The sequence below is a fragment of the Cupressus sempervirens genome, chromosome 10, assembly GCF_028749045.1.
Source record: "Cupressus sempervirens isolate cs-2001-9-10 chromosome 10, ASM2874904v1, whole genome shotgun sequence".
Lineage (NCBI taxonomy): Eukaryota > Viridiplantae > Streptophyta > Pinopsida > Cupressales > Cupressaceae > Cupressus > Cupressus sempervirens.
This window is the reverse complement of record NC_143127.1, coordinates 597,897,829-597,913,244: the sequence shown is the minus strand read 5'-3', so window position 1 is coordinate 597,913,244 and position 15,416 is coordinate 597,897,829. Positions and strand designations below refer to the sequence as shown.

Here is a 15,416-nt window from a genome sequence, read left to right as displayed (position 1 = left end):
GCTTGAGGACAAGCAAATTCAAGAGGGGCGGACTTGTCATGACCCCTCTTAAAGAAAATCCTATAATTATGGGATAAAATATAATAATAATTCATATACTATTCCTAAAGAAATAATATTGATAAACTATAAATATTTATGATCTATTTTACTTAATTATTTATATTATTTATAATGAAATTATTATTCATAATAAATAATATCAATATATATTGGAATAAACGTTATAATTACAATGTAAATCAATAAGACGATAATATATCTAATTATTATCACATTTAAATTATAATAAATAAGATAAATAATATTAAATATATGTGATATATATATAGTATATATCTAAATACGTATAATAATATATCATTATTTAATATAATGATCTTAGGGTATGTTTAATAATGATATAGTTATAATTTATCATAATATCTAAGATTACACAATATTGTAATAGTCTTTACATAATTTATATAATATAGTTAATATAATAATATAGTTTATAATCATTAAAAATAATATATAATTAGTAAAATAATAAAATACCTTATTAATATAATTAATATTAATTTGAAAGCACACGACTCTATGTATATACTCATATATATAATATATCAACGCATTGGAAAATTCAAAATACATCAGAGAAAAGATATGGAAAAGGGGATACAAATTAAAGAAAAAGTCTCAAACGAATGACTCCTAAAAAGTCATTACAAATGGAAGGATCCGGAGAAAACATATTCACAGTAAGAAACCTTAATGTCCCAAAAAGGGTCATTACACTGCTCCACTTCTTGTGCATGCAGTTGGAGTGCTATCTTGTGATGTTGTTTTTTCATTCAGTCTTGTAGTATACTCTTGGTTGTAAGTTCATGTAATCAATGAAGGATAGTTTTCTCTTAACATATATAGAGAGCATTATATTTGTTGTCCTCCATTTTGTCACCACAAAATGTAGGTAACATTACAAAATTTTTTCAACTTAGTTTCACATTTCTTTGAGATAGTTCATTATTTAATTGGCCAACATTGATCAATCAATTGACCCCAATTTGCATAATGTATCCTTCTACTGAAGGCTCTCATCAAGTCCTTTTCATTTTTCATTTTTTAAAGCCTATACTTGATTTTTGAAGCCTTCAACGTCCTTTCTTATGTTTTTGCATGTGTGTTTAGTTGCTTTTAGTCTTTTTGTTTCATCCAATCTCTTGCATTCGGTTTTCCCATTGATTTGGTATATCTTGGGGCTTAACCGAATTTTGTAGTCAAAAGATATGATCATTTAACAGCCCAAAAAGTGGACTCTTTAGATGCAATTGCATATTTAAATTATCATGTTATATTTTAATGTTGACATTCACTTTTTGAAAAATATAATGTAAATTGACTTTATGTTATGTTTTAAGTTTTTTTATTAGTTAAATTTATCACTCAAGTGACTATAGTGCACTTTATGCTATATTTTCATGTTGAGTTGCTTTTAAATTTTTCACTTAAGTGACTTTATTAACTATATAGTTCTAATTTAATTTTGAGTATTACTTTATGTTTTATTTTAAAACATCTAAGTTAAATATTACTTTTTGAATAATATTTGCACATTATATATAAACTATATAGTGTAAATATTATTTTTAACCCAATTAATTAATATTAACTCAAAAATCAATTATACATGTGCTTAGTTGGTCACTTACGTTGTGCAAACTCAATAGCATGTCTTTTTACATGTTTATATGCAAATGCATATATAGAGTCTGATTTTTTACATGTAAATACATATTTGAAATATGTAATGGACTACTAAGAGTCCATTTACATGTAAATGCACTTCCAACCAATGAACTTTACATGTAAAATGCCTTGGAGAATCTGATTTTGCATTAAAAACTCATGTAATCACCCTCGAAGACCCTGTTTTTGCTTTCTCAAGCCAAAAATGTCCAAGTAGATGATATGTAATGCCTCCTCTAGAGTGCGATTTGCACTTACAAAGGAAAATAACATATGCAATGGCCCATCTAGAGTGCGATTTGCACCATTACATGAATTTTAAACTTGATGCAAATATGCAATGTCTTTATGAGAGTGCGGTTTGCACTTCCAACCATCATATGAATACATTTTAAATATGTAAATGCATCCATAGGGTCCGATTTCACCATTCCAACACATGCAAATGGATTTGGAGCTCACCTTTTTGCTTTCTTAAGTCAAAAACGTTTCAAATACATGCATTTCAAGGTAACGTTTTCACTGAAAATGCCCATAAATTCAGACTTTCATCCACATTTTTGCATTGGAGAGCCACGTTTTTGCATTTGGACCCATGTTTTGGCATTTGGGGAACACGTTTTTTCATTCTCAAGTAAAAAATGACCCATGTTTATGCATTTCATGGTCACGTTTTTGTTAAAAACGCCCAGAAATCTGCATTTGCTAATCACATTTGTGCATTTGTAAGCAATGTTTTTGCAAGAACATGCATTTTAATGCATGAGAAGGGCATGCTTTTGTCAAAAATGTCCAAGAATCTGCATTTCCAGCTTATGCGTTTGGTTTTGGAGAAGGCATTTTGGCATTTTTAATGCCCATTTTGACATTGGAGAATCATGTTTTTGCCTTATTCTTTCAAAAATGACCCATGTATGAGTAGTAAGAGGCACGTTTTTGATTGAAATACCTCAAGAACATTAGACATGCAAAAACATTTTGCATTTTGGAAGTTTTTGTGACTTACACTTTGCCATTACATGCAAAAACGACCAAGTGTTTGAGCATATAGATTTGCATTTGCAACATTGAAATGGTCAAAGGATATTGAGTTGTTGTATGTAAATACACTTGGATAGTTTGATTTTTGAGAAGACTTTTTCATTTCAACTTCTCGTTCTTCCACATTTGGCTCTTTGAGCTCCAAGTAAGTAGAGGATTTCAACTTTTCTTTCATTTCTTGCTTACTTTGCTATTACGTTGCATGTTTTAGCTCACCTTTCATCTTTTCATGTCAACGCATATTTCCATCCATCTTCCTACACATGCAATTATATACTCCGAACCTGATTACATGTGTACCTCAAGTAATTACTATATGTAATTACCTCTAGAGAACCTGATTTTGGTAAAAGGACACTTTCAAATACCAAAGTTGCCATTTGCACACATCCCTATGCACCTAGCTTGCATCCTTGGCCATACAAATGAAATCCCATCCTTACCCACATTCAATCCACTCTTTTGAGTTTTATTTTGTCCAAATGCATATGCTTTTGTATCATTTCCAGCCATCACATGTGTTTCATGAGTATCTAATCAATACTCCAAACACGTTCCTCATATATCTACCTTTGTGAATCATGGATTAATGTCTTCATGGAGCCAATCCCTTTAGATGATGTATTTACTCTTTGAAATTTTTGTGTTGTAGCACAAGGCATGTCCGTGTCGACAAAATCCAAATGAAAAATGAAATACCAGTATGATAAGGAGCCAACTTATGTGACTGCATCACAAGTTTCATCTCCACTTGATCAAGTATTAGATACGGAGATTGGGCACATAGACATGGCTGATTTCTGACAAAGAATCAAAGCACCTGCTAACAGAGAGATGAGATGCATCAAAAGAAGCAATATTCATCTGGTGTCCACTTTTCCCATGGCTGCCCTAGAACCTGAGTTTGTCTTGGAATGTGCTCAAAGATTCAATCCAAAGACAAAGACAATCAAGAATGTAGATGGTAAGGTCATCATTAGTTTGGATCCGGATATAATTGAGTAAGTCTTCAAAGTTCCTCAGAATCCATAATGTGTGGATTTAATTAAGGAGATGTCTTTACAACTCTGGAATGAGAACAAATTGGAATATCAAAAGCACACGAATACACACATGTTGGAAAATAAGAGAACCAACTTTTCTAGGTGGTCTAGAACATCACTACACAGATCTAACTTCAAATCAGAAGTCAAGGATTTGATAACTCTCCTCAGTAGAGTTTGTGACCTTAAGGAATCTTTTGAATTTGAACCATGGATCTATAAGTTTATCTTCCAGATCTTTGATAACAAGGAACCCATCTACTGGGGAGAACTTATCAGTACAACACTCATGTGAGCAATTGCTTAATGTGGGAACATCAAGGAACACCTTTTCACATGAATTCATACTTGGTTTACATTGTTGCGGCCATGGGATCTTTTTCAAGATTTCCACCTAGGGGGGATCAGATTCTAGTTACCATCTGGGAATATTATGATCATATTATATTGACACAAAGCAAATATCACTACCAGAGAGTCCAAGATGCATTTTTTGGACATTTCAAGTATCAATTTGACAAAGAGCTGGTTATGATTAGATTATATTGACACAAAACAAATATACTACAGGAGAGTCTAAGATGCATTTTTTGGACATTTCAGGTGTTAATTTGACAAAGAGTTAGTAATCAGAAGAGTATCAGATGAAGCTTGGAACAGGGCAAATTGGTTTGGATGCATCTTCTTGTAGTTTCCAACTTTCACCTATTTGAGAGTTGGTTATTTTCAAGGGGAACCATATACCTTACTTACCAAGATATCCTACTTATTGTTTAAAATTCGATATCGACAATATCTCGGCCAATGCAAAATTTTTAAAAAACTTGGTGAAAAATTTGACAATAAATCGACACTTTTATCGAACATTTGAAAATATACAATTTCTTAAAATATTCTAAAAAATGCATACATACACACCAAATTTGTAATATAATAATTTGAGATATTCACCATATATCAATCAAAGCTTGTAGTTAAACAATAATTCATAGCAAGTAGAACTTAGTAGATTAACATAGTGCTAAAATCATATACCAAAAAACAAGTACAACATTTGAATATAAATAAGTTCAATACTTCTAGAAGTCAAACTCCATGAAACTACTAATTCTGAATACATATTATGTTCAAGTTTCAATATCAATGAAAACTAAAACCATAGATGGAAAACTTGCCGAGTTTCCTAGCTCGGCGAGTTTTTAACCAGTTAACTCACTGATTTAAAAACTCGGCAATCTGGTAAAAACTCGCCGAGTAATCGGCGAGTAGTTGGCAAAAACTCGGCGAGTTTTTAGCAAAAACTCGGCGAGTTTTTATGAAAAACTCGCGATTTACTGGTGAACGCGGCCTGTGACGGATTTAAGCGGCAGTGAGTGTGTTTTTTCTCATTCTTTCTTGTATTTGCATTGTTTAGAACCTTGAGGAGTGAAGAGAAGAAGGTTTGGAGGCATTCTTGGCTGATTGCAAGTGATTCAAGGCGGATTTGAGTGGATTGTAGAGGATTCTAACTGATTTTAGAAGACAAATTTCTTTCCAGGTACGTTCATCTTATCATAGTTTGCAAACTTTTTATAGTTTTATAACAAATGTTCTTTTGTTTTTGTTGTTTTTTGTAAATGTTTTCAAATCATTTAAAATCATTTTGAATCATTTGAAACCCTAGCTTCTAAGGATATGGTTGAAGTTTGTTGTTTGCTAAGGATATGGTTCAAGTTTGAAGTTTGAATCATTTGAAACCCTAGCTTCTAAGTTCTAACTTTTTTTATTCATTTCTCTATATATTTATGTGTAGGGCAGCGGTCAACCATTAAAAAAATGACAAACCCACAAGAAGAGTGGCCACAAACACCATGCCCATTTGGATATTTGGCACTCGGCCTAAAAATGTAAGAGATAAGGCATGGCGGTATGCCTATGAAGCTCCAAGTCCAAATGATATTGGGAAGGTGATATGCATTCCTTGTGAGAGAATTATTTCTGGAGGCATAAACCGCCTCAAATACCACCTTGCAGGCATAAAGAAACATGACTCAAATCCTTGTCTCAAGGTAACTGATGAAGAAAAAAGATTCATCCATGCCCTACTTGCAGCTGCTGAAGAGAAAAAATTGAATAGGGAGAGGGCAAAAATAGCTACGAGGGCAGCCATAGCTGAATCTGAAGGAGCTCCTTTTGATATGCAAGAGGAAGAAGAAGCACTTGAGAACATACCAGGATCTCTTCGTGGCCCACGGATCCGCAAACAAAATTTCTCTTTTACCGGTTCCACTTCTTCTACATCTCCTACTTCTTCATCATCACCATCCAGATCCCCATCAGGGCTAGGTGGTTATTTTGTGCCCAGGAACAAACCTGGAGCACAGCCATCATTAGAGGGCACTGCATGGTTTAAGGAGGTGCATGAGCAAACTGATATTGCAGCAGCTGATTTTTGGTTTTTCAACAATATCTCAATGAATGCCGCTGATACTCCCTATTGGGTCAATATGGTGAATGCAATGACAATATCAGGCAAAGGGTACAAGCCGCCTAATCGCAAGGATATGAGTGGAAGGTTAGTATTTTACTATTTAGTAATTGTAAATAATTGAGATTCACTTTAGTTCATTGTTATATTTTAAATCTTAATTGTTATAACTTATTTCCTAATTTTTTACTAACACTTACACTTTATTTAATACTACACTTAAATTTTGTAGGTTGCTTGACAAAGCGGTTGGTAGGGCAAGATTGTTGATAGAAGACCAAAAGAAAGAGTGGAAGAAGTATGGCTGCACCATTTTATTTGATGGGTGGACAGATGGAAGAAGTAGAACCATTATTAACTTCTTGATTACTTGCAAAGATGATGTGGTGTTTTGGAAATCTGTCGATGCCTCCAACAAAGTGAAAAATGCAGCCACATTGGCTTTAATGTTGGAGAATGTTGTCATGGAGGTGGGAATAGAGAATGTGGTGCAAATAATCACAGATAATGCAGCAACATATGTGGCAGCAGGTAGATTTAATTTTTTTATATTTGAATCAATATGAATCATGAATGTAATGCTATGGTATTATTCAATTTAGATTTGATGTAATTTGTAAATACTAAATATGGAAAGTTTGTTACTGATTATTGATTTTTTGCTAATCTTTTAGGTAGAATCCTCCAAGAGAGGCATCCCACACTTTTTTGGTCACCTTGTGCAGCACATGTCCTTGACCTTCTTTTGGAGGACATAGGAAAACTTGATTGGGTGAGTCCAGTTGTGGAAGATGCTAGGCGAGTCACGAAATATATCTATAATCACCCATGGGTTCTCAGTTTGATGAGAAAAGCCACTAAAGGCAAAGATTTGATGAGACCTGCTATGACAAGTTTTGCAACGGTCTTCTTGACGTTGCAAAGTATTCTTGACCACATATTGGCTTTGAAGCAAATGTTTGTGTGTGCTGATTGGGTTGCTTCACCTTACTCAAAGAAGCCCGAAGGAGAAGCTGTGGCATGAATAGTCTTCGATGATAGCTTTTTTGCAAAGGCTAAGGAGATTGTGGAGTTAACTTCATTATATTTTTAGTGTATTCAAGTTTCATTATCAATTCATAACTTACTATGTTATTAACTAATTTGTATTTTTCAAATTTCAAATGTAGATGTCTCTACCCCTGGTTCTAGTCTTGCGCACATGTGATGGGCAGCAATCCCCAATGGGAGGTCTTTATGAGGCCATGGATAGGGCAAAAGAGGCTGTTAGAAGTTACTATCACGGGGACAATCTCAGATTTGACCCCATTTGGGAAATAATTGATAGGAGGTGGAACAATATGCTCCACCAACCTATTCATGCAACAGGCTACTTCCTCAATCCCAAATTCAGGTACTATGATAATTGATTGTCCTTGAAGTTGGGATTTTAATAAGTCTTTATTTTACTTTACTTTTTAAGGTTGTGTAGTAAGACTTGATATCATTTTCTGTTTGTTTTAGGGCTGATGATTCCTACTCAGATCCTAATGGAGAGGTCATGGAAGGTCTCTCTAAATGCATTGAGAGAATGATATCAAGTGAAGAGGAGAGAGACCTTATTGTGACCGAACAACAAATCTATGTGGAATCAAGGGGTCCTTTGTTCTCTTCTATGCTAGCAAAGAGAGCAAGATCTACTCAAGCACCAGGTAAAGCTTCAAACTTTAAAACTTTTGCTAATTGATAAGTTGTGCTTCTGATTTTGTTTTTTATTGCTTTATAACTTTTTTAATTTTGTTTTGCAGATGCTTGGTGGGCAAGTTGGGGTGGCAATACCCCCAATTTAAGGAAATTTGCTCTCAGAGTCCTATCCCAACCTTGTAGCTCATCCCATTGTGAGCGCAATTGGAGCTTATTTGAGTCCATCCATACAAAGAAAAGAAACAGAATGACTCAAAAACGGCTTAATGACCTTGTTTATGTGCACTATAATCTTAAGTTGCGCATAAAAAAGTCACAGCTCTTAGAACTACCTGGTCCGCTTGATCTAGATGAGATAGTTCCTTATTCTGATTGGACAACACAGGAGCCAAGTCCATTGTTTACAACAGATGAGATCGCTGATTTGGAGAGGCAGGCCATGGAGGGGGAGGCTGACACTGATTTTCAGTTCACTATGGATGACATTGAGGATGAGGACGAGGATGATGATGATTCAGGCGAGGATCAGGCATTACCATTAGGAGGAGATGCATCCTCTTCTAGGATGCCGAGCCAGTCAGTAGGGACGTCGAGCGAGGGGGCACAGCCACAGAGTTCACAGTCACGCAGCTCACGCCCTATCCCAGTGCAGGGCACTTCTTCTAGGACTAGACCCCCTCGCTTTCCTGCTAGTGCAAGTGGAAAGAGGAAGATGTGATTGACATTGTATTGATGTATTTAGACTTTTAGTATTTACTTCTAGTTTGACAGATTGAAACTATTTAGTAATTTACTATTTTGCTTCCTACCATGAGCATTCTGCATGAGAATGCAATTTTGTACGCATTATGCATTTATATATATCTAAACTTTGTTTCTTTCTTTTGTATTGTCTTTAATTAACTTATTAGATGCATATTCTCATTAAATTTTGCAAAATAAATGTATTTTTAATTAAATTTCAGCGGTTTTTTAGGTTCCCGAGTTTTTCCCGAGTTTTTTTTTAAAATCGCCGAGTTTTTCCCGATTAAACTTTTGGGGGGCTTGGCGAGTTTTTGCATTTGGCGAGTTTTCCAACTATGACTAAAACTATCAATCATAAATTGCGTCTATGAGTAAAACTCAAAAGAGATCGTTGCTACTGGGTGGGTGGTGTTGAAGTAGTTGCTATGCCAACATCCTCGACAAGTGCCCTAATAGGTGCCTCACGCTCGACAAAAGCCTCAGATGGATGACCAAGCTCATGTTCCTCCTCACGTGTTGCCACATCCGCATCCCAATCATCTACTTTTCTCTCAAACTTAGCGAGATGCTCAACTATCAATAAAGGTTCACCCACATCCACATCTCCATCCTCACCATCAGGAGGAGCAATTCAATCTGTTGAATATGGATTAATATCATCCAAGTCTAGTGCTTCATATGAAGCTTGCCCTTTCACCTTCTTCTTGTGCAAGAGAAGGTTGTACTTCACATAAACCAAGTCATTCAGGTGCTTTTGAGTCAAAATATTACATTTATTTGTGTGTATGTTATGAAAAGTACTCCAATTTCTCTCACAGCCAGAAGCACTACAAAGCTGCCATAAAATTTGGATGGCAAGCTGTTGAAGATTAGGTGTTGTGGCACCATAATCTTCTCACCACAGATCTACAAGGATTAAAAAAACCATTTATGATGTGGTAAAACTTCCAATAAACTTCACGAGCGAAATAAACGGTATGATAAAACTAAACACACGTTCTTTTTTACCTGGTTGCAAGGTGTATCTTCTACATTTGCAATGAAGAGAAGAAAAAAATGGCCCCTCTTCTCTCTTGTAACTCTGCAACTCATCAAGTATGAGCTCTCGGAGGTCCGTATTAGCAACTAATCTTCGAATACATGTGTCCAAGCCGATTTTAATCTCTGCATCTGCTTTAAAAGTGTTGGAGAAATAATACTTGGGGTTCAAGAAGTAGGCAGCTACATGAATGTGTTGGTGGAGTTGTCGGTTCCACTTACGATCAATGATGTTCCATACGGGTCTATATTGTTGAATAACTTGGATTTTATCTGCAAATGTATTAACATGGCCATCGTAATTGATGTTGTCCAAATGCAGATTTGGATCTCATATAAATATGAGAGGGGACATGTCTCATGAATATTGTGTAAATGTCATTTAAATTATATTAACATGAGTAATAATAATATGTACACACACACACACACACACAATAATATATATATTAAATACAATAATATATATATGTATTGTATACAATTATTAACATGGATAAGTATATATAGAAAATGATGATTACCAATAACAATAATGAATATCAGATCAAATCAATCCGACTGAAGCTACAACTTTAACACTCCCTCTTAGCGAGGTAGGATTTGTTGAACACATTATGCTCTCAAATATATGAAGAGATATTATCTCAGCATGATATTCAATTCCCTATGAGACTAAATTTCACATCTTTCATAACACACAATTGAAACAATTTTCCATAGCTTAAACGCCACCTTAAGTGTGGTCTATGATAGTAAATGTCATGTTGTCCTGTAAGATCTGGCTGACACGTTTTTTATGACATCTTTTATTTCTTGATTAATGTTACTGATTGATCTATCTCTTATCATGCAGGGATATTCCATAATTTTAGTGGCTATCAATTCACACCCTTCATGTTGACCATGCTGGTCTTTTTGGATGAATTGAATAAGCATAATATATCACAGTCATTTACATTCTGCCCAACCTGGGCTTATTCATGTTACTTGTATTTTAATTATTGGTTTTCCCTTGAGGGTATTGCCCCTTATCTCAGAGACATGGAATAATATCCATGTATAAGCTTGCAATGGAAAGATATTCTTTGAGACGCAGTTCAGTTCCGTTGTTAGAGTAATGTTGTGAAATTAAACTCAATACAAATTTCATTTTGTTGTGAATATGATATCAGATATGGTTTCATTATTCTGGTGTGATATCAATATCTGCTAGAACCCAGCAGTCTGATATACTATTGGTATAAGAATAAGGTTTGATACGATCTTCACCCTATCGGGTTACAATCCAATTTTCAAGTCGTTTACTTAGCACATTCATTGTGTTGAACTAAGTTACTGCTTTTCAGAATTCAAAATCTCTTGTCATAATTACACATGAACATGATTAAAAAAAAGGATGAAGGCATAACCTGGCTGAATCCACTGCTTGCTGGGCAATAATTGGCAATTGCAGCCTTTAATCATCAAAAGTGCATGCTCTCAACATCTAGTTTCTATAGCAGCGATCTTGCATAATGACTGTGGTGCAATCAAGTATAGACCAAGAGCAAATCCGTGGATGCCAAAATGGAGTTATTGTGATTTGTGAAAGGGAAACTATAGTAGAGCTTCTGCAGTTTGGAAGATGTTTCCTATCACAGAGTTACAAATGCTTGGCAGAAGTATTATGGCCATGAGGATGAGAATTACTTCGCGGGGGGTCGTGGTTGTGGTAATGGGAATTGCTACTGTGGTATCGGGGCTATGGAAATGTCAAGATGGAGTTTCGATTAATGGCCTCTAATGCCAAAGGCAATAGTCTCAATCATATATAACTCCTCATACTCAGTTTCAAGAAGAGCAAGAAGGTGATGGTGGAGGAGTTATAAAGAAACAAAAGCAATCGATACATGTGACACACATTTAATATTAAAAAGGTCATTGAAATGACATAAGGGCCGATGAAATAATTAGCACTGTGGCTGCTCAAGGCAAAATAAATAAGACTTTGGCCAAGGATGAAAGAAATAATAATATTGTCTTAATATATAACATCATGGTATCTATAAATACCTATATATATATACACATACATACATGGACATGTGTAAACCCCAACCATATATTTCTTACATATACGTCAAATATCAAGTATGTATACACATTCTTATATATATAATTGGTTTATGTATATAGACATATACATGTATGTACATGTACAACTATTTAGTTATCATGGTGTCGATATGTGAGGACATGCTTTAAACACTAGGAGGCTCCAACCAAATATTACAATTATAAAGATACCAACTTGTTCATAGTTCAATTTATGCTTAGTGACTTCTTTTATTATTAAATGATATAATTTAACAGGTTAGCTCATGTTTGTCCCTTAGTACGCCCTTGCTTGCCTAGCTGCTTTCCCTTAGACATGGTGGTTAAGACTCATACCCGTTGGCTCAATGGTAGGTGGTGTCCTCATGCCCAATTCCTTCTTTGGCAATGCTTTCCCCACCTTTGCCGCATTCCTGCAAGGGAAATTTCTCATGGTAATAACATTTTTTTCATCATTTTAAGAAATCAAAATTATCATAGCATATGATCATATTAGCCATCCATTTCTAGTTCATATATCATCATAATGATTAACCACTATTCCAATTTCCTATGATATCATAACGAATAGCCATCACTTCTTTGTCATATGAAACCATAATGAATAACGAATTGAACTAATCATTCAACTTCTCATGAAGCCTTAATGGCTATAAAGGAGCATTTAAAATTGAGCCAAAAATTGGGATGTAACATAGATGCAAAGGGGTAGTCATTTTGTTCCATCTCTCTACCATGATTACGTGTAGTTCCTTGAAGAACTTTTCATCAAGATCTTGCTCTTTCTCATTTATGATATTTCTAATATCCTCAATCATGGAGTTAGTGTCATCATATACTTGCCTATCCATATCAATTTATCGGATCATGCTCAATATAGGCTCCGTGATCTTTAGAAGGTACTCAACACGATCCCACCAAAAGTCATCTAGTATCAGTGCCTTAATGGCAGCTGTCTTGACACTATTAGATTGCCTCCATGTGCTCCAGTTAGCACTGGTTACCATTCTAGACAACGCCTTTTTAACCTTGACAAGGCGTCTCAAAACAATAGTGTTGGAGGCAAAGCGAGTGCCAATAACCTATTTTAAGATCCAAACAATGATAGATTAAAAAATTAAAAAATATAAAAAGTTTACTAAACTAAAGTGATCAGATTTCTAAAGCATATTTATATAAATAAGTTAAACAATTGAATTTACCTTCAAGAGCTCCAATTTTGAGAATTGTCTAAATATGGTTTGTGTCATATGGTGGTTCATGGAAAACATTTGGATATGCTGTGCCTCTTCATACATTTTTTTTATCCACTCAACCTTAGTGCCAATTTTTCGCAGCATTAGGTTGAGTGAGTGCACAACATAAGGTGTCCAAATAATGTGTTTTTACCACTCCTCAACCAATAAGCCGACAACCCTACAATTCTTGGCATTGTCGTTACTACTTGAACAACATTTTGAGGGCCAACTTGCTGAATGGCTTGGATGAGAATGTTTGAAATGAAAGGACTGTCCTTTACCCCTCCTTTACAATCCACAACTTTCAGAAACATTGCCCCTTTTGTAGACATTGCAAAAAATTTCACCACAACATGGTTTCTTGCATCTTTCCATCCATCCAATACTGTTGTCACACCTATTTCGGTCCATGAATCCTTGATGGGCAGCATGGCAGCCTCTACACTAGCCTCCTCATCATCTAATAAAGTAGTGCGGATCTTCTCATAACTAGGGCCTTTGAACCCCTTTGGGGCCTCATTAACCGCTCTCACCATGTATTGCCAATACGGTGAGTGAACAACATTAAATAACAATCCGTTTGCATAGATGCATCTAGCAGTGACTTGATCGACAATGTCTATAGCTTCATTTTGAAATGATGTTTCCAAGGCTCCCATTGGTCTCTTACTTACAATCTATTGTTGAGTATGCAAGAATGGATGACCCTTTGCAGGTGGTTCATTGGAACTGGTAGTTGAAGACATAGATGATATTTTGCGTTCTACCACTTTGCAATGGATGAGAAGAATTTGCTCACCCAAGAACTTCATCAGCTTGTTTTTGTTCTTGAATATATTTATTCACAATGTGGTTTGGAAGGAGGGTTTTAGGCAGCACTTCGTTTACTTTCGACTTCCCTGTATAAAATCTAATGCCCTTTTGCTGAATAAAGCACAAATGTGCTTTCACTCTATTATAAGAGCTACTGAATTCCTCTTTGCAATGACTGCAAATCCACATATAACCTCCTCCACTGGGCATTGGTTTGACCATTTCCACATATTTCCATAACAGGGAGCATTTGTCTATTTTGAAGTGGAGGTTTCTTGTGTCAGATTCACTTGCAGCCATTCAAACTTAAAGTGCTGAAATAAGAAGCCACAAAGTTTAACATTATTTTTAGACATTAAAAATATGGTAGCAATATTTTAAGGCAAAGCAATACAAAATGAAAAGTCAGGAGGGGCTGTGATCAATATGAACATTGAAAATTTTAGAGTAAGACTGTGATCAATATGAACATCAAAAGATTTAGAGTAAGTGTAAGACTCAGTTTAGGGATGGTGATCTATTAGTCTAAATTTTAAAACTTTAGGCACAATAAGACATAGTAATAAATTAGTAATCAGAAAGAAACAATAATAAATTAATGATATTAGAACTAATAAATTAATAAGCAGAAAGACACAATTTAGGGAGTGTGATCTATTAGTCTAAGTTTTAATACTTTAGGCACAATAAGACATAGTAATAAAGTAATAATCAGAAAGACAATAATAAATTAATAATTAGAAAGACAATGATTATTGATTTATTACTGTGTCTAGAAATAAATATTTGTCGATACACAATAAGACAGTAATAAATTAATAATCAGACAAATATCGAACAACTGGGTCTCGGAAAAAAACTATATAAATAAACATCTGCAACAACTAACAAGCAAAGCAGATTTCAACTCTAAAAATAGTTTATAAAAATCTGAGAAAAAACTAAAAAAATATCTGAACCCGACTACTTAGTCATGAAGCTGACAAAAAACTAAAATAAAAACATCTGCGACAAGCAAAGCAGGTTCCAACTCTAAAAACAATTTATCAAAATATTAGAGAAAACTAAAAGAATGTTAACCCGACTAGGCAAATACTTACCAAGTTTCAACTCTGCAACTGCAAAGAATGAAGTGGAGACAAAGCAACGAACAAAATTCTGCAATTGCTGTCGTAGTAGAAAGAAAAATTGCAGGTGGAAGAAATGTTTTTGCCGCCACGTAGTGAGATAACGTTGCCATTGCAGGAGGAAGGAAATAATGTCCACTTTTTAGGTTTGTCGTTTTATTGCCAGAAAAACATTGAAAATGAATTTAGAAAAGTTAACAAACTTGTCATTCGCACCAAATTCACTGACAAGTCATTCCAAGTTTGCACGGAAAAACAAATGACATTACAAATTTGTTGCCAAATCGACCAGGGTCCCGCACATCAACTTTGCAGCGAATTTGTTAGAAGAGAGGTGAGTTTGTGGTGATTTTGAATTGAATCCAACTATAGAGTGAACCAACTACCGATTTTG

The 15,416-nt window shown here is 34.8% G+C and overlaps 3 protein-coding genes across 5 annotated transcripts in view; all 3 read left to right on the top strand.

The window, feature by feature from the left end:
* LOC149535276 (protein HCC2-like) overlaps nucleotides 1–15,416 on the top strand; it is a 167,496-nt gene that overhangs the window by 22,694 nt on the left and 129,386 nt on the right. The window lies entirely within an intron of this gene.
* On the top strand, nucleotides 6,270–7,306 carry LOC149535280 (uncharacterized). Its single transcript, XM_089803465.1, has 3 exons — nucleotides 6,270–6,369; nucleotides 6,515–6,813; nucleotides 6,957–7,306. Exons 1-3 carry the CDS (start codon nucleotides 6,302–6,304, stop codon nucleotides 7,304–7,306), a joined length of 717 nt encoding a protein of 238 aa, XP_089659591.1. The 5' UTR covers nucleotides 6,270–6,301.
* On the top strand, nucleotides 7,486–8,847 carry LOC149535279 (uncharacterized). Its single transcript, XM_089804996.1, has 3 exons — nucleotides 7,486–7,675; nucleotides 7,786–7,973; nucleotides 8,070–8,847. The coding sequence occupies exons 1-3, from the start codon at nucleotides 7,506–7,508 to the stop codon at nucleotides 8,681–8,683; spliced, it is 972 nt and encodes a 323-aa protein (XP_089661122.1). The 5' UTR covers nucleotides 7,486–7,505; the 3' UTR covers nucleotides 8,684–8,847.